The sequence below is a fragment of the Callospermophilus lateralis genome, chromosome 5 (assembly GCF_048772815.1).
Source record: "Callospermophilus lateralis isolate mCalLat2 chromosome 5, mCalLat2.hap1, whole genome shotgun sequence".
In the NCBI taxonomy this organism is placed as follows: Eukaryota; Metazoa; Chordata; class Mammalia; order Rodentia; family Sciuridae; genus Callospermophilus; species Callospermophilus lateralis.
Window position 1 is genome coordinate 67,709,358 of NC_135309.1, and position 26,723 is coordinate 67,736,080.

Sequence of the window (26,723 nt, forward strand, 5' to 3'; positions counted from 1 at the left end):
CACTGAAGCTTAGAATATTCTCCATGATCTGACTCCTGCTTTCTTTCCAGCTTCAATGACCTCTCCTCCCCTTCCCTTCTTCACATTAGCCCTGGGGTCTTTTCTTCTCTTCCTTTCTTTTGGTATCAGAGATTGAATCCAGAGGTGCTTAACTACTGAGCCACATTTACATCCCTTTATATTTTTTATTTAGACACCGTGTCTTTTGTTGCTAAGGCTGGCCTCAAACTTGTGATCTTCCTGCCTCAGCCTCCTGAGACAGCGAACTTAAAGATATGTGCCACTGTACCCGGCCCTGGGTTTTTTTCTTAGCTGTTTAAGATGGTCATGCTGTTTCTGTCACCCTTGATCTTTGCTACATCCCACCTCTCCTTTGTTACTTTCCTTATTATTAAACATTTACATTATACATTCATTATGTATATAGATACATGTATGTAATTTTACTTAATAATAATAATACTGATACCTGTATACATAAGAAACAGAATAAAGATAGAAATAGAATACAGTACTTGGAGGCTCTTGGCATATTCCTTAGCAATCAGATTTCTTTCTCTCCCCTTGGAAGAAGCAGCAGCACTGAAATTTGTTAATCATTGCTGCTTTTCTTTGTAGTTCACCACCGTGGCACACATCCTTAAGCATGCTGTTTAGTTTTGCCTGTTTTTGCATGTTTTGTGAATGAACTCAAAATCTATTCATGGTGTCCTGCATCTTTTGTTTAACACCAAGTTTTTCTGTGGCTCATTTTTTTGTGGCTCATTTCCACTCTTGTCCCATATTTCATTGTTTGAATATACCACCATTTAGCCATTCTGTCATTGATGTGCCATCTGGGTGATTTTCAGTTTGGGCCTGTTATGAATGATGTTGCTGCGAGCATTCTTGACCTGTCCCCTGTGCCCATGTACATGAGTTTCTCCAGGATATACACCTAGGAGTGGAATTGATGGGCCACAGGGTATAAGCCTGTTCAGTTTTATTAGGCAATAACAAATTGTTTCCCAGTGTGGCTGTAACAATTTACACTTCTACCAGCACCAGATGACAATTCCTGTTATTCCACAGTCTTGCCAGCATGTGGTAATGCCCAGATTTTTAATATCTGCCTATCAGGTGGGTGTGAAATGCTATATCTTTGTGGTTTTAGATTCATTTCTCCGAGTTTTTTTTTTCAAATGTTTATGGGCCTGTGCATGTCCTTTGTCTCCCTCTCTCCCTCGGGTTATTTATTATTTTCTTCTAGCATTTGGTATAGTAATTCTTTGTAGCTTATATTTTTTTATTCTGCGGTGTCTTTTGATGCACTGAAATTCTTATTTTTAATATTGTCAAATTTAAAATATATTCCCTTATGATTCACATGTTGGGAAAATCTTGAATAAGATTTCTTTTTTATCCCAAGGTCATAAAGATATACTTCTATATTGTCTTTGAAAAGTTTCATAGTTTTGCCTTTCACATTTAAGTCTTTAATCCACCAGGAATTGATTTTTGACAAGGGAGGAATCCAATTTCATCTTTTTCCACATGGATACCCAATTAGCCCAGCACCATAGTTCACCCTTCCCTTCTGATCTGCAAAGCCTGCTCTGTCATAAATCAGATCTTCATGCTGTGTCTGTCTCTAGGCTCCCCAATATGTTCTGTTGGTTTAATAGACATTCTATGCTGAATCCCTGCTATCTTAATTACTATAGTTTTAAAGTAAAATGTGATATCTGACCAGGTAAAACTCACCCTTCACCCCACCCAAACTCATTCTTCAATAGAAGTATTTCGGCTCTTGGTGTTTTGTTCCTCGCTTTGACTTAGAGTCCCCTTTTGAGTACCACAAAAACAAGCAAGCAAATAAACTCCTTCGGGTTTGAATTTATGAATGAATTTTTGGGGAAAATCAAAATCATTGAGATATTGAGTCTTAGTATAAAGAGCATGGCATTATTTTCCATTTATTTTATATCTTCTTTAATGTATTTCAATAAAGTTTTCAGCCTTGACTATCTTATGTTGGATTCTTTTCTAAGGAATAAAAAACTTTTGGTTGCCATTGTAAATAGCCATCTTTTTAAAAATTACTTTTCTGTTTTTCTTTGGGTATGCAGAAATGCAATTCACTTTCTTATATTGATGGTATCCGGGAACCTTGACAAATTCATACTTTCAATACATTTTTTTTCTGGGTTCTTTTGAGTTCTCTCTACAGACAATAGTATTATCTCCAAATAGTGACAATTATGCTTCTTCCTTTTAAGTACTTAACCTTTACTTCTTTTTCTTGACTTACTGATCTTGAGGACAGTGTTGAGCAGGAACAGAACAGGCTTTCTACTCTTTTTTCTAACTTTATAGGAATCCTTTCAACATTTCACCATTAAGTATGATGCTTACTGTAGCTTTTAGATAGATTCCATTAAGCTTTTAAAAAATTTGTTTTTGTAGTTGTAGATGGACAGAATGCCTTTATTTGTTTATTTTTATGTGGTGCTAAGGATCAAATCCAATGCTTTATATATGCTAGGCAAGTGCTCTGCCACTGAGCTACAGCCCCAGCCCCAGCCTCAGCCCCAGATTCCATTAATCTTTTATCCCTAGTTTGCTAAGATTTTTATTTGTAACAAAAGGATATAGAATTTTATCATTTTTTCTGTATTCTATTGAAAATATCAAATGGTTTTTCTCCTTTAATCTGGTAACCAAGATAAATTAGGTGAATTAATTTTCTTATGTTAAATTAATCTTTGAATCTTGGGAAAGGCCCAACTTGATTATGATGTATTCCACTTTTGTGCATAACTGGGTATGGTTTGCTAGTCTACACTTGAAGATTTTTGCATTTGTGTTAATGAGTGAGATAGAATGCTACTTTTTCTTTCTTATGTTAACTTTTTCTGGCTTTGATACAAAGAATGTCCTCGACTTATGAAATAAATAAAAATTTTTTTTTTCATTCTTTAGAAGAGTTTATATAAAAGTTGAATTATTCCCTTCTTGAAATTGTGAAAGAACTCACATGTAAATTTGTCTGGGTCTGAAATTTTCTTTGTGGTAAGATTTTAAATTACTAATTCAATTTCTTTAATGGTTATAATAATATTCTAAAGCATTTCCAGGAGTTGTTTATGAGATGTGAAGTGTTTCTGATAAGCTCTCTAAGTTGAAGATAAATTCCCGAAAAAGAATTCACCTGGTAGGCTCCGTTGGGGAGTAAAGGTGGTTCTTGGAACATTTGCACAGAGGTTTGGAAAATCCCAGTGACGTGGACACCTATCTCATCAGTTCAAGTCCTCAAAAAATTCCAGAGTCCCACCTTCTTACTCAAGAAGAACCCTCTGGGGAGAGTCACTGACTACGTGACTATGTGGGCTTTTGCAATTCCTTGACACACTATATAACCATGGAAAAAAGAATGGAATTGTGCTGTCTGACCTGGGTTTGAGTTTTGGCACTGAACTTCTGGCTGCATGAGGCTCAGACTCAATTCCTCTGAGCTTCAGTTTCCTCATCTATGAAACAGGACAATAAAGTAGCTACCTCATGAGATTCTTGTGAGGATATTCAATCACAACATGCTTGCAATGTGCTGTATGCACATACCTGGTTCATGTGAAGTGCCTGCTAAATGGTCACCATTGTTCCTATTACAAGGTGGGAGTCATACTAGGCAGATGCGCAGGGCTTAAAGGCTGGTGACAGGATGTTTTCAGTAGGGCTAGGTTTAAAAAAGGAAATATTCTGGGGGTAGGAAAGATGGTGGAATGAGATGGACATTATTACCCTATGTACATGTATGAGTGCATGAATGGTGTGACTCTGTGTCATGTACAGCCAGAGAAATGAGAAGTTGTGCTCCATTTGTGTACAATGAGTTGAAATGCATGCATCCTGCTGTCATGCATAACTTATTAGAACAACAACAACAACAAAAAGATTCACTGCTAGGATATAAAGGTCTATCATAATAGCTCAGATTTCCTTTGACGAAGACCCAGAAATGAGTGGCTGACCTGTGCATGGGACATGTGTTTTGGAATCTGTCTTTCCTGACAGTAGATTGGGCTATTCTCATGCAATCCTGAGGCTTCCTGAGACAGGCAGGATCTGGCATTTCTCTGTAGCTGAGCTCTGCGTTGGTTTCTTGGGGAAAAGCAGATAGTATACACCTCAAGCCATAAAAACAAAATCCTCTCCCCTGAGCTGGGTCCTTTGGTTGACCACAGAATGTTCCTGGACCTGCCTCTTCCCAGCCACTGTCTACCTCATGCTTCTCTGAGCCTATGGGCCTGCTGCTTAAAGCAGTGGGTACTGTTAGTGCTTTTTGAAATGCCAGGGCACACCAAAACCTTAATTATAAATCTTGTCCTTCCAGCCCTAACAGTCTACTTGAAGAGTTACAGTTTCGCAAAAATTATAATTAAATCCTCTCACGGGGTCTCATAAAAGGCCAGAAACACTTAAACAAGCAAAGTTCCTCTTAAGTCAGCTTTGGGTCCCCTCATGGCATTTAGTCACAGTAGATGTTTGTTCACCATCTATCAGGTACCAAGCACTGTGCCAGGTCTGGGGTATTTGTGATAAGACAACTGCTCTCACATACAGGGTGGACAATGTACTAACATGCTATCTGTCCTATATCAGGGCCTTGCACCCACATTTTCCAGAGAAGAATATCCAGAGATTGGAAGTATCCAAACATCTAGAAATTTTCATGTTCTACCCATTGCTGATATAGATAAAATAACCTTTAATCTTTAGAAAGTAGTTTAAAGTTTTTTTTTTTTTTTTTTTTTTAAATAGTGGAGAGAGTGGCAATGAGGGTCATTTCCTGAACTAAGGAAGACAGACCCAAAGGATTCTTTTTTTTTAATATTTAGTTTTTAGAAAAAAATATTTATTTTTTTAGTTGTAGTTGGACAAATACCTTTATTTTATTTATTTTTATATGGTGCTGAGAATTGAACCCAGGGCTTTGCATGCGCTAGGTGAGCACTCTACCACTGAGCCACAACCTCAACCTCCCAAAAGGATTCTTGGATGGACCCAAACAACACAGCATAATTGTTAGGAACCTGGGTTCTGAATTCAGATTTCTCTGGCATGAGTCTCCTCTGCTTTTCTTCATGGGCAGGTTATTTAACCAATCCATTCCTAAATTCCTTCTTCTGGTTTAGGTAAACTTTAATAGTTTTTTTCTAAGGATTTGTCAAAATACATAAGTCTAAGGGTCTCATTTCAGGGGAGATGACTGGAAAAGTAGACTGAAATCAGGCAGAAAGAACAATTAACTTGAAAAATCTTTTTAAGGATTTTAGAGCCCCCCCCCTCCAAATCATCTGACAACATCAAGTTCATCTTGGCATCTTCGTAAAGTTTACTTCTGGCCATGTGCTTAGTATTTCTTAATTATTGTAAAAATTTCTCAAAGGGATTATAACAATAACAATCAATGTTTTTGAAAAGAAGAGAAAAAAGAATCGCCACTCCTCACATTATGGGAGTAGTTGTCTGGGTTCCCTCTGGGTAATTCAGTTAATTTAGTAAAAGAAGAATTTGCAACTTTAGACATCACAGAGGCTGTCTTGCTCACGGTGTCTTGAAGCTCTTCCTGTCTGATAACTTCTTGTTGGCTGGTCTGCCTTCCTCTTTGAGTTGTTTAACAGGAGACCCTTGGGAAAACACCTTGTACTGAGGCTAAGGCCTTGGTTTGTCATACAATAACTTCCTTTTCATAGATATAAGAGAACATGGCTACAGGATCCAAGCTTATTTTCTAGAGGCATACAGGCTCAGGAATGTACAACAAGTGGACAGGACATGTGACATTTCCAAAGCCATCATTTAAAGCACCTTTCTGGATAGTATGTTACCGGCTTTGTATGATCCTACAGATGTCAGGGGAAGCTCATCCCTCACTGTATCTAATGAGACTTAAACAGTTTTGATGGGCTGCCCCCCATATGCCCGCCATGGCTGCCTGTAGGGCCCAGCCGGTGGTGCCTGAAGGGGTCCAGTTGCCTGATAAACAAACCCTCAGCTGTCTTCTGATTCTGAGAGAATCACACAAGCTCAGAGTCCCAGGCTGTTTGGACAATGACAGGTCTCACCTTCTAGAGTATTACATTTAATGGGAAATGAAAAGAGAGTGAACCTTTCAGATCATCTCTGCCTCCAGATGTCCTGATATTTTTTATCTCAACGTGTTAAAAAGGAAAGCAAACGTGGACTTGGATTAAGAAAATGAAAGTTCTTAATTTGGCCTATCCTTAGAACAAACGTCAATTGATTGTATGTATCCCCGGGCTTGTAGAATGATGTCTAAGTATTCAACAAATGTTTGATGAGTCTGCTTTCAGGAAGGTCAGTGTCCAAACCATCTGGGACAGATGTAAAGAAATTATTTCATTTTTTCATTCTTTTCCCAAATGCTCTTCTGGTGTTAATAATTTTATAACATTGGACGATTGGGGTGCATTGCGAGACTTACTTTTACTTTTACTTTTAGTTCTTTACTTTTCCTTATATTCTCTAACTTAGCCTCTTTATATTCCCTAACTTACCAATGATTTCCCACAAAAACCTGGTGTCATTTTTTTTTTTTCCTCCAAAGGCAACCATGGGCCAGTTCTCAGGGATTCTGACAAGTAGACGTCCTGTAAACTTTGGAGAGAAATGATTTGGGAATCTTGGTCCCTTCCATTTGACGAGGACTTTGATGTCTGGATTATATGAGGCAAAGTAAAGATGAAAAGGGTTAGAAAAGAAAGCATAGTCCCTGATTCTACCAGGCATATTATCTCACGGAGATAAGATGGGGAAAGCCAAAACAGATTTCCAAATCACAACCACTACTAGAGCTAATGTTTATGGAACATCTGCTAGGGGCTATGATGTTCCAAGCCTGCTATTTTCTCATATGATCTTCATAACAAACCAAAGGACTACGTACCGTTATTATCATCATGATTCCCATTTTACAGATGAAAATATCAAGACAAAAATATATCCCACTAATATGCCCAAGGCCATAGAGCCAGCTGCATGTAAGCTAAGCTGGAATTCAGAGCCTAAGAGCCTTTAGAGCCAGCTCTCTTAGCCCCATGGGCAGTACACAAGGCAGCATGTGCACTTTGGAGATAAGATCAAGTGGTGTTGGCCTTCACAGCTGGAGGCTCTCAGAGGGCAAGAGTCCATGAGGGCCCGGGTCTCATGCAAGGGCCTGTCTAGCTCTCTACCTCATTTGTTGGGTGGAGCCAGGAAGGGTTTGCCCAGTTTCTGGGAACTCTGCAAAGGCATCTGAAACATTTCCCAGTCTTTCCTCTCATGGAGGTTTTATGGGTGCACGTTCATGGCTTTAACAAGGCATGGGCAGCAGGATGTCGGGCGGGACTTTGTCTCTGAACAGAGGCTTGGCAAAGCCTGAGGGAGAGCAATGGTAGCATTTGGGTCATTTCACACAGAATGCTTAGATGTCACCACACCTAGGGTCACCTTGCCCCTGATCATGGGCCAGATAAAATGGCCACCCCTATGTAATAACCAAATTTTCTTTTAAGACTTGTGGCCAGCAGGGAACTCTGGTTCATATTCACTCTATGAAAAATTCCAAGCCTGTGGCTTTAGACTCCTAGAATGTGAGAGCTGGAAGAAACCTTAAAGGTCATCTAATTCAATCCCCTGAGCTGTGAAGAGGAGAAATGGCATGTGGAAAGGTCGCTGGTGGGGTTTGGCTGCAGATCCAGGTCCAGCTCCGCCACTGGGCGAGGGACTGTGCCCTAGTAGCTGGTTCGAATGGTGGGGTTGCTTGATTAGCTCTTCAAACTATGTTTCACTCATTTCCAACCAGTATAATTGAACTTTCCATTTGCCTGGCTCCATCCTCATGGAACATATATTCTAGTGAGGGATCAGGAAAAACAACAAACATGCAAAAAGCAAGAGGGAACAGAATACATAACATACATTCTATTAAGAAAACAGAATAATGGGGATGACATGATTCCACATCCCCCTATCTAGCTAGGATGACCTTGGTTATGAACTTCATTCAAACCCAACATGTTACCCATCCCTTGTGTTCTTGTCTTTGTGGGACCCTTAACTTTTGGGGTATGTCTCATTCATCTACAGCACATGAAAGGGATGGGATTGGGGATGCAACCACCAAAGGCATATTTTTCTATATGTGGAGGCTGCAATTTTGGGGTCATGGCTGCCTTGCCTGGCTTTAAGCCCGGAGGTGCAGGTGATTTTGTCCTGCTGACCGAGCCCAGACATTAAAGCACTAAAGCATGACACACCCTCGACAAGGAAGGGTATTGATTAAGCTCAAAATCCTCAGGGTTGGCAGGGTATGAACAAGCAAGGTGAAATGATGGAATCAGCAGAACTTGGTGCTGACACCCTTCATTCCCCGTCTGTGGCGTCTGTAGGGATTCTGTAGCTGGATTCACTTGGAACTCACTCATCATATCCATCCCTCCCTCCTTCATTCACCTAAATACGTATTTCTTTATTGAATGCCTCATCCTTACAAGAACTGCCTTATTCATATATATGTTCTTTGCATCTTCTCTCTTTTATAAGGTCCCTCAATCACTTAAGTGTTCATTCATTCATCCAGTCTCTTGCTGAAGTTTATGGACTCAAATATATAGGTACATATACATTCACCAGATTTCACTCAATTCATCACTTACATATTTAATTAACATTTACTAAACATCTCTCCCTGCCAGGCCCAGCTGGGCTTAACTCTGGAACGGTCACAGGGCACCAGTTACCATGTCCTTAATGAGTTAAGGGCACTAAAGTAGAACTTAAGCAAATCCCAAAACAAAGTAGCAAGTGATAAATGTCCACCTGCAGGCCTAGGTCAGTCATGAGGATACAGATGGTGCCCCAAGGCATCCAGTTTTTCCTCCTTCCTGAAGGCTCCAAAGTAACCAGACACACATTTTCACAAAGCATTTTAAAGGAAGTAGGAAAGGGCAGTGTTTCAGTATAAGGGCCACCAAACTTTTCCTGTAAAGAGCCAGATAATAATATTTTAGACTTTGCATACAGTCACACCATCTAACTCTGCCATTGTTTCACAATGGCAGCCACAAATGATACATAAAGGAAGAGCCTGGCTGTGTGTCGACTTTACTTTTGAACATTGAAAATGGAATTTAATATAATTTTGTCCTGTCATGGAGTATTCTTCTTATTTTTTATTCCCTACCCAAAACTGTAGAAACAATTTTTAACTTGCTGATCATATAGAATAGGCTATAGGCCACATAGGCTATAGTTTTTCAATCCACTTTAGGTCAAAGAAATGGATAAAGAGTGGATAATTTCCAGGTACCAGCTGTGGAAATTAATCCTTTCTCTGGTGACTATTTTCCTTTTTTGGGAGATGAGGCCCAGAGAAGGTCTATTTTCAGCCATAGGGAATGAGACTTTGGAAATAAAGGACAGGCATTCTCCAACCTCGTTAGTATCCTGCCATTGGAGACTAAGGCAGGAGAGAGATTAAACTCACGCGGTCTGTGATCTGGTGTATGTTTGGTACAAATCTGTTAAGGGGTTGTCTCCTGAGTGCATCCCCAAGGCCTTGCACACAGCAAAGCCTCAGCAAATTGTAACCTAATGAATGGACTCTAGGCACATGGTAGGCCTTCCATGTTTGTGAACAGAAGTGGGAAGGTAGTAGGACTCCTCTCATCAGTGCCTACGCGGGTGGAGCCAAAGGTGACAAGGAAAGAGTGAAGTTAAGCAGCTGGAGTTGAGCCCAGCGTGTGGGGACGGTTGTTCTCATTTCTGACCCTGCCCTGTATGTCCTCAGAGTTGCCCTATCCAGTGTTCAGCGTGAGAAAGGACTTCCCCAGCTGAAATGTCTTGGAAACAGACAAACTGGTATTCGCAATATTCTCTGCATATGTAAGCAGGTTTTAAGTTGTGCAATTTTCCATCAGCACTTGATTGTTCTGGGGTGAGAAGAGAGGGAGAAAGATGGAGAGTGTATCTCCCAAAGCTTGTACTTAAAAATACAATAAACAGATTTTTTTTTTTTTAAATGAAAGAAAATGGCCCATTTCCTTGGAATATTTTTTGCTTTCTTTTCCTCCTATGTAGAATTCCTGAGGCACTAACAAAGGATTGTGATAGGGCCCTTATCTCGCTTTTCCAGAAAACAACCAAAGATCAAGCCCCTTTTGTGCCGTCTGTAGAAACTTCTACTTTTTGAAGAAAAGTCTGATTTTCAGTTTCTATCAAGAGAAAGCATAGTAGCTTGTTTGCTGAACAAAGCTGGATATACCCCAGTCCAGTGTAGCCCCCAAATAATTCCAAACAAAATTATAATAGAATCACTAAGCCTTAGAGTATGGGCCTGTGTGGAGATGGCAAACACATGTGTCCCATTTCCTGCTCCTGGCCCAGGACAGGCATTGTTAATCAATCCCATCATTCCTTTCCATTGTTCCTACTTGCTGCCTGAGAATCTCTCCTAAATCAGCACTGTGGACAGTTGAGATGCCCACTCCTGCTGCTTGGGTAGGCAAAGAGCATAGGCCTGGAAGACACTCAGACCTAGGTTCTGATCCAAACCCTGAAATGTACTTGTTGAGTAACTCTGAGCTACACACTTATCCTCATGGGTCTCAGTTCCTCCATCTGAAATGGAAATGACATCTACTAACAACACTCACAGAAGCTGGGGTGTGTGTGCGGGACCAGGGTGCTAGGTGTGTCAAAGAGCGGGTTCCTTTCTCTTTGAGCTGAGCTGGAGTGGAAGGTGGACCTGATCTGGTAATCCACTCGGTGCTCAGGACCCTTCAACTTCTCCAGCCAATGCACATTTCCAGTGACAGGACACTGGCAAGTCCCCCTGTCCCATTTGGGAAAGTTCCAGGTTTCTCCAAAGCTCTTACACTCTCAGCATGTGTTTGAGAAATGGTCTTCCATGGCTATTCAGAAAGGGCATCTTCTCTACAGAGGCCTTGACTTAGCTGCTATTTATTCTGCATTGACTATAGCTAGACCCTGTGCTGCATCTAGCACATCAGTGAACCAGGGGCAATTTTGAGCCCAGAGTACATGTAGCCGTGTCTGGAGGCATTTTTGCCATAAATGGGTGGTGAGTTCTATAGGCATCTGGCGGGTACAGGACAGAAATGGCTGTTAAAAACCTTACAATGAACTAGGGCATCCCCTCTTAATAAAGAGGGCATGTCAACAGAGCCAAGGTTGAAAACCCCTCTGGATGTGCATATCTTATTCAATCCTAACAGGTCTGGGTGGAAGAAGCTTTTAGTTTTTTTTTTTTTTTCCATTTTAAGACAATGAAAGTGAACTTTTGTAAGGATGAGCCATGTCATCAAGGTCACTGTACTATTAAGGCCTGTCTATGCCCCACATGTATCCCTAAACCATCTTCTGTGTCCCTAACTGTTGCTCTGTATACCATTTTCTCTTTCTCTTGCTTTCTATATTGTTTTGCTTGTGTTGCTTTCCCTTCCTGCTGAGTTCTCCGAGATATGTGACTATATCTGTTGCATGCTCTAGTGGAGGTCAAAGAACCCTTCTTCCAACTCCCAGAGCTAAAGAGTCTGTGCTAAAATGTCTCAGGTGCAGGTTGGGCCGCTCCCTCTTTCACCGGGGCAGGGTTGGGTCTCCTCAGTGTCTCACCTGCCAGAATTAATTGGGCAAAACAATGATGTAAAGTTTAGCCTCTCATTGGAGAAATGCTGAATCAAGGAAGCAAGCAAGGTTAATTACAGAACCTGCTTTAGTCACCAGAAACCAGAAAGGTTTTTCCCTGAAGGACCTCAAGGAGGTTGGGCAGGTCCAAGGATGCCAGTGCTGCAGGAGTCACACTGCATAGAGAATACTGGCACATCTTGGTGTGACTTCAGTACTGGGGCAAAAAGAGAGGTGCACACAGGACCCCAGCCAGTCTCCTTTTCTCACCTGACTAACTTCTATTAACCTCCAGGTTTCCACCTGAAAATCACTCCCTCCAGGCAGGCTTCCCTGACCTTTCCAGACTAGGTTGGCCCTAGAATGAATGCCAGGCTCCCTCCACTCCTCATCCTTGAACTTCACAGAACTTTGTACATTTATCGTTTTTGTGGTCAAGCATTTTAATACTTTTTAAGTTTTCGTCTTCCCTGATAGGTTGTAGGTTCCTCGAGTGCAGGCAACATGTCTGTCTTGTTCCTGGTGTTCACTGTGCCCAGCGCAGTGTTTGGTGCATGGTGAGCACCCAACAGTTCCTTGTTGACCAGTTCACTGACAGGGTATGAGGGCTTTGTCAATCAGAACCACTATAGGCTCTGGGCCTCACCAGGTGAGGACAGGGCTAGAGTTAAACTGGAAAGGTGCACAGAGAAAATGGTGAACAGGAGGCTGGCCCTGCCTCGGGCTACATCCTTGTGTCCTTTGTCCAAAGTCTTTTCTCCTGCATTAATTCTTGGCTTTCCTGATATGGGTCCACAAGAGATTACAACCCAGGGTCTGAGCTAAAAAGTGAAATTGCCCCAGGGGCCCACTGGATACAAAACAAAAGCCACACACCTTCCTCTCATCTGGAATTGTCACTGTTTCTGAGGAAGCCGAAGCCTTTGTTTCTGGAAGGCAGGCTGCGACAGATCATCCCTCTGAAGTGTGTGTGGCTGATGAATTTCACTCTCAGCAAGGCCTGTTTGCACAGGCCAGCCCCCGGGGCAGCAGGGATGGGGGATGGTTACAGCTTCCTGGCTTGACCCAATGATAATAACTGAGTGAACATTTATTGAGCCAATTACCACTGCTAAACCTTGGCCATTATCTCGTGGACATGCATTGCCTTGTTTTATCTTCATAGTAATCTTATAAAAATTACCATCAGAGGCTTCATCTTACAGACATAAAAACTGAGGATCTAAGAGATAAATATCTCGCCTAAGGTTACTCTGTTCAGCAAGAAGCTCGGAGTCCTTTCCCAGATCTCCTGACCCCGCAGCCCCACGTCCCCATCTCACCTTTTCCATTATATACTCAGTGCAGGGTCTCCCATTTACTAGACAAACATTCTACCAACTGAACTACATCCCCAGCCCCAAGTTCCATATATTTTTGAATCATTCTTTGCCTCTGGGACACCTGACACCTGTTGGACTGAGAACACTTATGGTAGCCAGAGAAAAACCAGTTCTATCCTGTGAATGTATGCTGCAGCCGAAGAAAGAAGATATCCCAACAATGACCACCGTTAATTAAATAAAAGGAACAGCTCTTCTTCTGTTATCTATCTTCATAGTGTGCCAATAATACTCAGCTAGGTCAATTTTGTCAATCCACTTAGCAAATGGAAAAATTGGGATAGACAGAATACCTCATCCAGGGCCATGCAATTAACAGGTAGGGGTGCCAAGTTAGGATTTTCTTAGGCCTAACTGGGGCGTGTCCATCACATTCCTTTTGTGAATAATGGTCATTGCAATCTGTGATGATGTGGCTCAATGATGCAGCATCAAATTATATATTAAATGAACTCTTAGTTCTAAATTGCAATCCGTTTTCTTATTTAATTATTTGGGGGAAGACCTTGCATCTGTTAAGGAATTACCTCTTCCACCCAGTTTTCTTACATATAAAATGACATAAGATCACACCTCATATCTGCTAATAGTTGTGAAGAATACATTCAGATTGGAAGGGTCCTCTAGATTTTAGAAGACATTTATCTCATTCGCTTAAGATAGGGGGTCGCCTCAGTCACACAAATTGATGAAATTCTAAAAGCTCTGCTTAGAGGAAAGAAGGGGGAAATTAAGAGCAATGATATAGCTCATTAAATTATTGCTAATCCTTGCATAGACCTTGCATGGAAGGACATCCCATTTTTCAGATAAGGACACAGAGACTTAATGGTAGTAAGTACTTACTTTAGTGTCATTTAGTTATTATTATATTAGGTGGCATGACAAGAAGTTTTGCCCAACTCAAAACCTTTTAAACCTTTTAATTTATACTTAGCTGCCTAAATCTACAGGAGAAAATGAAAACCAAATCCAAACACAACAATCATAATAGCAGCTTACCCCAGGTTCCTCCAGCATTTTCAGTATTCAGTTTCTAACAGTCTATGTGATAGGACGGATTTCTCATTTTACCTCCTCAAATCCCTTGTTGTTTTTCTCCCCTTATGTTTTGATTTATGTTCTTTTTCTCTTCTTAACACAGGAACACAACACTAGTATATAAACCCTCACTTGGAAAACTGAAATCATTGCTCACCCGCTACATCAAACCTGAAGCCCTTTCTTCTCCAAGCTGAACAAACCCAGGCCTCTTTCTCCTGGTTTTGGCCCAAGTGTGGAAACCAGACCTCAGGAAAGGCAAGGGAGTGAACACGTGGCCCAAGAGACTGGGAAGCCAAGGCTAGCCTGAGGGCAGTGATAAGGATGTAAACAAGGAGACTGGCACAGGCAGGCAGAGGAAGATTAATCCAGCTGGCAGCGGCCAGTGGAAAGAGTGTTAGCAGTTCAGTTATGGCACACATGCCAGGCAAGAAGGTAGTGCAAAATGATCCCTGTCTTTGAGCTCAGGGAATGTCCAAGAGCAAAACAGGGAGGGTGGGATTGAGAGAGGGAAAAGGAACTGGGAGAGAGAGATATTAAGGACATGAGTTTTGGACTCCCCAACGTATGTTGAGGACCTATGATATGAGATCCAGTGAGATAATTTAAGGAGAGCTCCCTGTGCAGCATCTTACACATAGTAAACTCTCAGAAAATAGTAGTCAATATTATAAAAGCATTGCAACTTAAAAAAAAATGTTTAGGGCTGGGATTGTGGCTCAGCGGTAGAGCGCTCACCTAGCATGGGCGCGACCCGGGTTCGATTCTCAGCACCACATTAAAATAAACGCATTGTGTTGTGTCCATCTACAAAAAAGATTCTCTCTCTCTCTCTCAAAAAACAAAAATGTTCAGGAGAAATGTTAGATTTGGAATTGTTAGTATTTTACATCCAGAATGAAGTGATGTTCAAATCATTAGGTGAATAATGGGGAGCCTCATAATGAATGGAAGAGGTTGATAATGTCTTAATCTGAATAAATTTTAATGCAAAAAGAGAAGCAATTGGGCATTTTGTACCTCCTGATCTGTTACAATAAGAAGTACTTAATATTTTGGGGGGCTGGGGTTGTGGCTCAGAGATAGAGTGCTCACTTAGCATGCATGAGGCACTGGGTTCGATCCTCAGCACCACATAAATAAAATAAAGATATTATGTCCACCTATAACTAAAAAATAAATATTTGAAAAAAAGAAGTACTCAGTTTTTAAGAGTGAAAAGATAACAAGATGGGGGAAATAATAGCTCTTCCAATAAATGGTGCTGGGACAACTGTATATCCACATGTGAAAGAAATAATTTGGATCCCTAATTTCACAATATATGCAAAAATGAACTCCACCTGCATCTTAAACCTAATAGCTAAAACTATAAAACTCTTAGCAGAAAAATAAGGTTAAATCTTTGTGAACTTGGATTGGGCACTAGTTTCTTAGACAGGTCAAGTAAAGGACAAGCAGAAAAGAAAAGAGTAGGTTAATTAGACATTCCCATAACTAAAAATTTGTACTTTAGGAATGCCACTAACAAAGTTAAAAGGCAACCCACAGAATGTAGAAAACTTCCAAGTCATATATTGGATAAGAGACTTTATCTAGAACATGTAAGCAACTCTTACAACTCAATAATAAGATGACAACCCAATTGAAAAATGAACAAAGAATATAAATAAATAGTTCTCGAAAGATCATTTGTCCAATAAACTCTTGAACAGATGTTCAATGTCATTAGCCATCAGGGAAATGCAAATTAAAACCACAACGAGTTGCCACTGTATACCCACCAAGATAGTTATATTCAAAAGGACAGATGATAAAACAATGGTTGGTGAAGATATAGAGAAACTGGAACCCTTACACACTGTTGGTGGGAATGTAAAATCATGCAGTATCTTTGGAAAATAGTTGACAGGTCCTCAAATAGTTAAATATTAGAGTTACTATAGGATGTAGAAATTCTACTCCCAGGTAGAATTTCTCGTAGACAAGTCTATACAAATGGAGATACAACCCAAATGTCCATCAAATGGATGGACAAATGGATTTGTCCATTTGGATTAACCAAATCTATCATATCCACACAATGGAATGCTAGTTGTTCATAAAAAGGAAAAAAGTACTAATACATGCTACAACATATAGGAACATTGAAACAACCTGCTAAGAAGTCAGCTACCAAAGATCAAATATTATATGCTTTCTTTTATCTTAAATGTGTAGAATAGGTAGACCTAAAGGGACAGAAAGTAAATTAATGGTTGCCTAGAGCTAGGATGGTGGGAAGCAGAGGATTTGAGAAGTGATGTCTAAGAGGATGGGTTTTTCTTTTGGTGTAATGAATATGTTTAAAATTGATTATGGCAATAGGTGCTCAACCCTCTGAATATATTTAAAACCATTGGATTGTACAATAAAAGACAAAACAAGATCTAATTTTGGTTTTTGAAAGTATGAGAGAATGAGGGAGGGAGGGAGGGGGGAGGAGAGAGAGAGAGAAAGAAAGAGAGAGAGAGAGAGAGAGAGAGAGAGAGAGAGAGACATGTACGATCGCATGAGCTTACTAATACTGCAAAGATGCAACCATCTATATCCAGTATGTAAAAATGCAACAGGACAAATGAGTTAGTTTCATTTTGATTTTCTGATGCTGGGAATTGAACCCAGGGCCTCATGCATGCTAAGCAAGCACTCTACGAGTGAGCTACATTCCCAACCCTTTTAAATTTTATTTTGAGTCAAGGTCTTGCTAAGTTGCTTAGGCTGGCCTTGAACTTGTGATCTTCCTCTTTCAGCCTCCAGAGTAGCTGGCATTGCAGGTATGCACAACTGTGCCCAGCAATATTTTGGGTTTTTAAATTATATGTATTGCAAGGGATAAATGGTGGTGGTGAATATTAATAAACGTATAGAAATTTAAGAAACATATTGATCCAATACAAGGAGTTTACCTCATTTGGATCCCATTTGAAGAAATCAATTGTGACAACATTTACAAGACAAATATGGAAACTTGGACACTACATATTTTATGTTTTAAAGTAATTTTGGTTCATTTTTTAAATGTGTGATAATGGCATCATGATTATGTTAAAATATTTGAAAATAGACATTTACTGAAATGTTTATGGATGATATGATGTTTGGGCTTTGCTTTAAAAATAACACTATGGGACATCCAGCAAATGAGGGGATATATGTGGAATAATATAGGATCAAGAGTGGAGATTACTAAGACTAGGTAAGGAGTCATGAGGGTTAATTATGTCATTCTATCAACTTACATGTATTTAAAAACTTTTTATGAAGAGTTAAAAAATATACAGGATCAAAGAGCAGTCTAGCAATTGATGGCCAAAAATTTTTGATTTCCAGACACTTAAAAAGTAAAGACAGTATCAAAGTGCTAAGTTGCTTTGTAAGAAGCCAAACATTTTATATCCATTTTCCACCTTTTGATTTTTACCAGTCTATCTGGTAGGTATTATTTCCATTTTTTGAAACTCAAGTTCAGAATTCTTACTCATTCCTTCAGAGCCCCACCATTGGGATGGGAAGAGGTGCCTGATTCAAGGCTGGTATGGTTTCTTCTTCTTAAGACTGATTTCTAGGTGGCTCACGATAGTTCTTTTCCCAGGGGGCTCTCTAGTTCTTTCTTGCTTTCAGATGTCTGCCAGTGAACACTGGCTGAGGCATTAGCTGATAATTTATGCGAACAGTTTAAGGGTCTGCTCTATCCAGGCCATACATTCTTGAAAATCCAACATATTTTAAATACCTACGAGGCATTTTGACATAGACAGCACTTTGGGGCAGATAAACATGATGTGGAACACAGAACTTTGAAGCGAGAGATGTCCATTTAAAGCAGTCTCCCCACCTCTTTTCTGTCATAATTCTTTGAGACTGCTCAGCCTTAGAGTGCTCTGAAATATTATTTGTGATGAAAATTTTGAAATAAAAGAAATTTAAATTGGGGGATATTGACATAAGAATATAAGATTAATTTAGCTCTGTAAATTACCATAGAGGGAGAATTACCTAAAAATCTTAAATACAGATTTTTACTGAAAGGGTGTCTAAAGGGGAAAAATTATCTTAATTATAAGTAAAAACCATCTCTCAGCCCTGAACCATCAAGTTGTGATGGGAGACCCCTAGGGAAGTTGGGGATTAAGGAACACCCCTAGAGAGGACCTGGACTTGGAATAGTTAAAACTACTAGAAACTACTTTATTCAGACTATTCTGAATATGGAGTTAAAAGGAGAATTAGTTCTGTTGACCTCAGAATTCCCTTTGGTGCATGACGGCTGATCTTCCCAGGAGCCCAGGGAAGATGCTTGGACCCGTCACTGTCATCCCGACATGGGATGGAAGAGGGTGGGGAGGGAATTGCATTCCTTATACAGCATTTCCTCTCTCTCTTACCTCTTGTTTTGGCAGTAATCAGAAACAAGAGGCATTTGAGAAACTCCACAGCACTTAAGTGAATAAATTAGCACCCTTGCCATTAAGAATTTTTCAATCTAGTGAGCACGGTGATAAGATATGCACGTGGTACTGACAGTACAAAGAAGGTGATGCTACATGTTCTACCATTGATTGATTACGACAGAAGCATAGACACTGTGCTGTGAACACAGAGGAGAGACATTAATTCTGCCAGGGAGGCGTAGCCAGTGGAGCTTCCTTGAAGAAATGGTATGCATTCAGAGCTTAATGTATGCATATAATTGCAACAAGTGAATGCGTGAAAAATAAATTTCAGGGGAATTTGCATTTATTTATTCAACAAACATTTGTTCATTGCTCAGAATAATGAGGGCATTGTGTTGGGCACAAGGGCAAAAAAGCAACGAGGTAGCCTAGTATAAACTGTGCTTAGAAATGTTAGCAACGATTGTGTGTGTGTGTGTGTGTGTGTGTGTGTGTGTGTGTGTGTGTGTATGGAGCTGAGGATGCTGGAAGGTGGACTGTAGCCATACTGTGGAGGGTCTAGAATGCCATATCAATAACTCATTTAAGGAAGAGAACATAGGTCTGCCCTCAAAACTTGACTCTGTTGGTAGCTTTGAGGCTTTGGGCAAGTTACTTAACCTTCCTGTCTCAAAGTTTTCCCATTTGGTGAAATGGACCTACCAATACCTACCATGAGGAGGTGTGAGGATGATCATAATGTTTGTAAACCATCTTTTAGGTGCCACTCAATAAACAGCAAGTATTACTGCTTGTGTGGGTTATTGGGAACCATTGGTGGTTTGGGGAAGAAAAGTGGCTGAAAGGATTTGGGTTTTCAAGAAGTCATTATGGCGGCCATGATTGGAAAACTGGAGGAGGGTAGGAGGGTTTGGGTGGGGTGAGGTGCAGTGGTTGACCATGGTTCTGGGAGAACAGTAGGAGGCTGGAGCAATTGTCTAGGCAAGAGATGAGGACTAAAACTAAGGCAAGTGGTGTGAAATGGACAGAAGCAATAGCTATTTAGGTGGCAAAGTGAGCTTGCTGACTAGCTGGACGTGGGAGGTGAGGGAGAGACAGCCTCCTGATTGTGTAGCTGTTCCACTACCCTGGATCTGTGATGTAGGAGGAGGGAGATGGAAGGCGATTGCTGAGAGTCTGGTAGTAGAGCAGGAAGAGGGAAGGGAGGGGAGGGTATGCTGAGAAGCTGGATCCCTTTGGAAGCTCACAGTTACTGGAAACAGGAATGCCTCATTATTCTGTGAGCATGGGAGATGGGTTAAGAGGCTCCATGTCTTGAACCAAGCCAATTTTAGAATGACTGGGAAGGTGTTGGGGGAATCTCGTACTTGTGACTTCCCCTAAAGGGGCCTTGCATTGCTGAAGGACTTCTTTTCTAACTCATATGTTGTGCAGTTTACTTTCTTTCTCTTTCTAAGGCACCGTTCTCAGTGTGGACCTGCAGCGAACCTCCAGGACTCTCCCAAAGGCCAACTACATTGGTGCCAATCCACCTCCTTAACCTCCTCCACCCCAGTTTTCCATGGAGCCTAAGCAGCCTCTTCAGTCCTCACCCTGAATTTTTCTCCACTGCAGTTGTTCTCAGTCCATAGTGGCAGTTCATCTTTGATATTATTTCCCAATGTTCTACCCAGAAGTGTCAAGTGGTTTCCTCCAGGTAGGAAGACATAAAGACAATGGGAAAACAAAATTCCTTGGTCTGGCTTATTTTTATGAGAATATAACATTCCCATTTCTTTGGTGTTAAAGACTGTTTTTCCAGATGGGGTCTTAGGATATAACCCAGGCTGGTCTCAAACTCCTGGACTCAAGTGTTTCTCCAACCGTAGCCTCCTGACTAGCTGGGACTACAGGTGGGCACCACCACACTCTGCATGTTTAAGGCTTGAGGACAATCCTAGATTTATTTCTACCACAGGAGGGAAGCCAGGCTATTTAACTGGTATGATTTCAGAAAAATGACTTCTTACTCTCTAATCTCCCTGGGTCTAGTCCGAGGACCCTAGGTATGCTTTACAACTTTCTAAAAGAAATTTTCTGGACATTTTGCTATATGATCAAAGAAGGGACTAACATTCAAATATTCATCTCAGGGATTATGAGACTAAATTTAACAGACTGTGCTCCTCTCTGCTTCCGTAGCAGCGCATGTGCTCTAGTTTTATGTGTATCTATTTGAAATCAGTGTTTTCTTTTCTTTTCCTTTTTTTTTGGTACCAGGGATTAAACCCAGGGGTACCTAACCACTGAGAAATATCCCCATCCCCTTTTAAAAATTTTTAATTTTTTTATTGTGAGACAGGGGACAGGGTCTCTCTAAGTTGCTCAGAGCCTGGCTAAGTTGCTGAAGCTGGCTTTGAACTTGCAATTCTCTTGCCTCAGCCTTCTGAGATGCTGGGATCACAGGCATGTGCCACCGGGATCAATGTTTTCTAATGCGCATTGCATCCCAACTTGTACCTTGATTAACTTACTATTCTCCCGATTAAGAAAAAAGTCCTTACAATTTAAACAAAGTATTTAAAAATCTTTATACATTTCTGTGAACAGAAAACTGATCTCACTTTTAAGATACCAGTTATCACCAAACAACATAGTAAGAACAATAGTATTTGACTTAGAAATGGGCAATAGCTTGCCCCAAACTCTGAGTCTGATGCCTCTCTTCTCTCTTTTCCTTAGAGAGGTGTCAAAGACCTTCATCCTTAGGTTCTTAGTGTCTGAGTCTCTGCACCTCCTGAGTCTTTGTGGCTACCACCAGGCTCCTCCTTTTACTTTAGGAACCCATAACTCCACTACAGTTAGCCATTTATTTTTTATATCCCTGCTAGCAACAGCTTCTTCTTAGTGTTGTTGCCACCACACACAATGAAGGCTTGGAGAGAGCTGGGTAGCTCATTAAGGAACAAAGTGATGACCCTCTTCAGGTGCCAAAGACAGGACAAATTCTTTTCTGAATGGCATGCTGGGAAGAGAAAGCTGGAAAGTCATGAAGTCAAAAAGAGTCAAACAAGACAACAAAGAAGAGGAGGCTACAGACTTCTAGGATAAACTGCAGCGGCCTAAGGATGTTTCCTGATGTGGTTCTTTGTTGACAGCATAAAGTAGTGCCAAGAACTTATATTCTAGATTCAGATGGTTCTAAGGTCAATCCAGACTCGTTACTAATTACATGAATTTGCCTAAATTATTTCTCTCTGGGGGTTTTAAATTCCTTGCTGATAAGCGATTTAATATATTCTTACCAATTACCACACACCACACTTTATGGATAGAGAACAGGACTTAGGAGGCTGGCAGCAAAAGAAGACTTTGCTATCAGAGGATGTCAATCAGCTATCTATCATCTATCCATCTATCCATCTTATATTGACTTCAGTAAAGTTTGAGATTATTATTAATGTTTTGTTATTTTGGTAGTAGAATCCCTAGTCTGCACTATGAGTATTATTAGCACAATGTAAACACTTAATGGATTATGTTTTTTGTTTTTGTGGTACTGGGGATTGAACCCAGGGGTGCTCTACCACTAAGATATATCCCTAGACCTTTTTATTATTTTTTTAAAAAAATTTTGATACAGGGTCTTGCCAAGTTGCCAAATCTAGCCCCAAACTTATGATCCTCCTGCCTCAGCCTCCCAAGTAGCTGGGATTACAGGTGTGCACACCATACCTGTCTTAATGGATATTTATCAATTGAAAGAGTCCCACGGATCAGTAATCTTTCTATAGGAAATTTATTATTTCTCCAGTCTTCCCTAAGTTTGTCACCACCTGCCCAGATGTTTAAATCAAAAGTCTTGATTATTTACTTTATTGAGCACTTATTAGGGTCCAAGAACTGTGTGGGGTGTTGGTATGGGGAAAGCAAGGGGAATGTCATAAATTAGACCCAACCACAGCTCTCTTGAGGATGTTAGAGAAAAAGGAAGCAGGGGAACTGGTCTTTTTTTTTTTTTTTTCATTTGTTTAACATTTCTCTTATCTTTAGCTTCTTTTTGGCATTTTGACAACACCTGGACAAACATATGTAAATATTTATAATCCATACCATCTGAATTGAGAAAAGGCCATCAGTACCACACAGAGGTTCCCTGGGAATGGGATATGTGAAAGCCCATACTTTGTAATTCTCACTGTTTGTGAAAACTAGAAAGGAATGATACTTGTTTTGAATGCTACTGGGATTCTCCCACTCTGGTTCAGCCTCTCTGTAGATAAAGTAAATGTCCAGGAATATCTTCCCCTAGTTAGAATGGCCATTACTAAGAACACAAATAATGATAATTGCTGGTGAGGACATGGGGGAAAAGGTATACTAATAAATTGTTGGTGGGATTGTAAATTAATACAATCACTTTGGAAAGAAGGTCGGAGATTCCTCAAGGTTGTAGGAATGGCACCACAACATGACCTTGACATCTCACTCCTTGTTGTTTATCCAAAAGACCTAAAATCAGCATGCTATAAAGATATGTGCATACCAATGTTTATAGCAGCACATCATAGCCAAGTCATGGAACCAGCCCAAGTGTCCACCAGTTGATGAATGGATAAAGAAAATGCTGTATATATAACCAGAATGGAGTTCTACACAGCCACAAAGAAGATGAAATTGTTCCATTTGCGGGCAAATGGATAGAACTGGAGAATACCATGCTAAGTAAAATAAGCCAGACTAAGTAAGTCAAGGGTGGAATGTTTTCTCTCATATTAATAAGCTAGAGAGAAAAAAGGAATTAAACAAAAGGCGATCTTGTTAAAATAGAAAAGAGATCAAAAAGTAGAAGTGGAGGACTAAGAAGGAGGGAGGGAAAGGAGAAGAACTAAGGGAGGAAGTTGACCAAATTATGCTATGTGCATGTATGACTATGCATTCTAATTAATTATACATAACTATAGTGTACCAACTAAAAAAATAAATGGAAAGAAGACCAATAGAGTAGAAGAAGGGGACCAAGGTGAGGAAGGAGGGGAGGGAAATACTGGGGATTGAAATGGAGAAAAAATGTTATATGCAGCCATGAATATGTCAAAATGAGCCCCACTAGGTATAACTATAAAGCACTAACATAAAAAAAGATTAAAAATTATAAAAAGAATTTTAAAAGCACAGGGAAAATGACTCTTGCCTACATCTTTTCAGCCAACTCACAGCTGAGTGAGTTAGCTTATTTCTATCGAGTGTGGGCTGTACTTTATATATCTATGTCTCTATATAAAGAATGGTTTCAAAATATTCTGTGACTCTTTGGCTTAATTATGAGTCATTAGGCCCTTATTTGAGAGAGAGAGGGAGAGAGAGAGGTGGAAGAAGAACTTTGAGCACAAAGCATGTATGTTCTAGTAAAACAGTGTTTGGAATGCATGTGTAAGAAGTTCTTACGACTTTTGATGCAAAGAGGATGTACACGGAGGAGAACATGTGGGTGCACACGTGTATAGCACAGGTGGTGGGGAGAATCTCACAAGCAGCCAGCCTCTTAGCAACCCAGACAGTGGTAGAAGATACAGAGTGGTGTAGGACGTGATTGTTTTCCTCTTAGACCAGGACACAGGTCTTTGAGGAGCCCTTGACTTTCTTCTTCCTCCTTGTCTTGTTAAAAAGGGATTAGAGTCCAATTAAGCCATCTAATCCCAAGGTAGAAATTCATGTTTAAAAACAAGATTTACAGCTTCTTAAAAAAATATATCAGAGCAAGTTGTGGTTTGTCCTTTCAAGTTGCCACCTGCGTGGTTCCAAAGAGTGTTTTCGGCTGAACACCCATCATGCAGTTCTTCTTAATTACTTTGCTTCATACCTCTGCTCCTTCATCTTTTAAAGTGCCCTTCAACCTAAATAGCCACATTCTGTTAGAAGTACTTCAGCTTCTGGATTGCCACAATGCACCTTGACTTTTCTCTCTTCAGTGGGCTATTTAGTGACCAGGGTTAAACAATAAAAATAGTATTAGGAGCTCATGTTTACTGGGAGCTTGGTAGGTGCCAGGAATCACTGTGCCAAGTACTTTACATGCATTATTTCATTAGGTGTGCTATATGAAATCACCCAAACTGGCTTCATGTGTATGTGACCCATGTAGACATTTAGGGCTATCACTTGGTTTAATGATCTGCTCTTGCCATCTTGAAATTGTTAATAAATTTTGAGCAAGGGGCTTGAATTTTCATTTGGGATTGGGTCCCTCAAACTTGTGTGGTCAGTCCTGAGAACACTTAGTCATGTGTAGATATTTTGCATTCTTTATTTGTGATACCTAATACGTTGCTCGAGGATGGGACAGTGAGTCTGACATAAGACAAAATCATCTCTGGAAAATGAGAGCCATCATCTCCTTGGAGAGAAGTTCTCTAAGAGACAGGAGTCATGGGATTGCACTTAGCATGGGATAGAAAAGTAGTTTTAAGCTCTCCGTGTCTCAGTTTCCTTGTCTTTAAAATGGGGATAATAATACTACCACTTAAATCACAGGCTATTCAAGGATGAAATGCGATCACATACACAGTTCCAATATGCAATACTTATTATGTTAGTTAATATTCATGGGTTATGAATGCTTAGCAAGGACTAAGCATCAAATATCACTTGTGACCTAGGGTGCATCACTTGTCTACCTCCAAGTTTCCCTTCTTCCCAGGGATCTATTCCTACCTGTGCTGCAGAGCTGGGAGGGAAGTCTATCTTCTCCATGTGCTGGGTGATCACAGAGGGGTTGCTGGAGCTGATGAGCACTGGAGTGCTGATCTCCACCATATGGCGCCCTGAAGGAGAGTGGACCATCCGGTTGAGGGTGTTCAGGGCTGTTGTGATAGAAAACTGTCCTGGTGCCTTCCTCCTGGATCCTGGGACTCTACGGAGGGTGGGCGTGTTGGTTGCTTTGCCTCTGGAAGATGAGTTCACCAGGGACAGGTTTTTTGTGCGGGATGACGGGCGCCCTTTGTTCTTCTCTAGCAGTTGTCTTGCAGTGAAGTTTGGCTGAAAAGACAGAAGGTCCGGTGAGAAATCAATTTTTCTGATCTCTGTGGTAGTGAAGTCCTATCTAAGCTAGTCTGATGCCTGGCTAGGTGCCACCTTGGTCATTGGTTCAGAGGGCTGTTGCTTCACAGCTCTCACCTTTTATCAACGTGTTATTATCTCACAGCTCTCCTGCAGAGTAGGTATTTTTACTGTGGTCCACAGGTTTAAAAGTGACCGCGATACTCTTTCCCCATCTGGAGTACTCTTCCTTTACCCATTTCTCCCAGTTGCATTCAGCCTTTTTCACCTCTGGACTTCTGCCTGCCTTGGTCATCTCCGAATCCCACCCCCAGGCCCCCAGGGTGGGCTGCTCAACCTTCTCAGGGCTCCAGCACCCGCCTGTGCTTCCCATCAGGGAGTTTTTCATTCCATACTGAAATTGTTGACTTGCCTTTCTCCACTGGCCTGTGAGCCTTTCCAGGACAAGGACCTTATATATATTATTCTGTCCTGTATCCCAGAATGACTGTATAGTGAGTATGTGTGGGTGAGTGAAGTTGCTCAAACTCACACATTTAACCAATGTTTGAACCAGAAGGCAAATGATTTTGAGATCCTGATTTCTCTGCTGATTGTCTTTTACAACTTCCTTGAAAAACTCTCATCTCTTCACTTTCTCTCTTGTTCTATACCTTGTAGTCAGCAGTGTGCTGGTGACTCACCTCTCACAAAAAAAAAAAAAAAAAAAAAAAAAATTATGATCTGTTTACCAACCTGCCAGTTGGCTAACAAAATTCCTGAAAATGTAATAACCTGCTTCATTTGTTTTGTTTTGTTTTGTTTTTGCTCTAGTACTAGCCAGCTCCAGCACACCACTGAATTACTCTCTGCCTTCTCTACTCTATTGGTCAATTCCCACAAATATCTTTTGGGTACTCAACTCACTGAGAACGCTTGGGGGCTTATTTCTTTGGGAAATGTGAAACAGGTTGACAAGACAAGGTTCATATTTATTAACTGAAATTTTAGGATAATTACTTAAATCCCCTTTAGTATAATTGCCAGCAGTTGTTTTCTAAATCCACATGTATCCTTCTAATTTAGAAACTCAACTACAGGGGTAAGATGAAAATTTTCCACTTAAGAAGTTTTTAAAAGACAATTCGTAGAGGATTAA

At 40.5% G+C, this 26,723-nt stretch overlaps 1 protein-coding gene across 2 annotated transcripts in view; it reads right to left on the reverse strand.

Annotated features, from left to right (window-relative positions):
* Sh3rf2 (SH3 domain containing ring finger 2) overlaps positions 1–26,723 on the reverse strand; it is a 128,094-nt gene that overhangs the window by 41,816 nt on the left and 59,555 nt on the right. For both annotated transcript variants that reach the window (XM_076856766.2, XM_076856765.2), the window contains exon 5: positions 25,241–25,564. In XM_076856766.2, the coding sequence (XP_076712881.2) occupies positions 25,241–25,564 (324 nt within the window). The remainder of the gene's footprint in view (positions 1–25,240; positions 25,565–26,723) is intronic.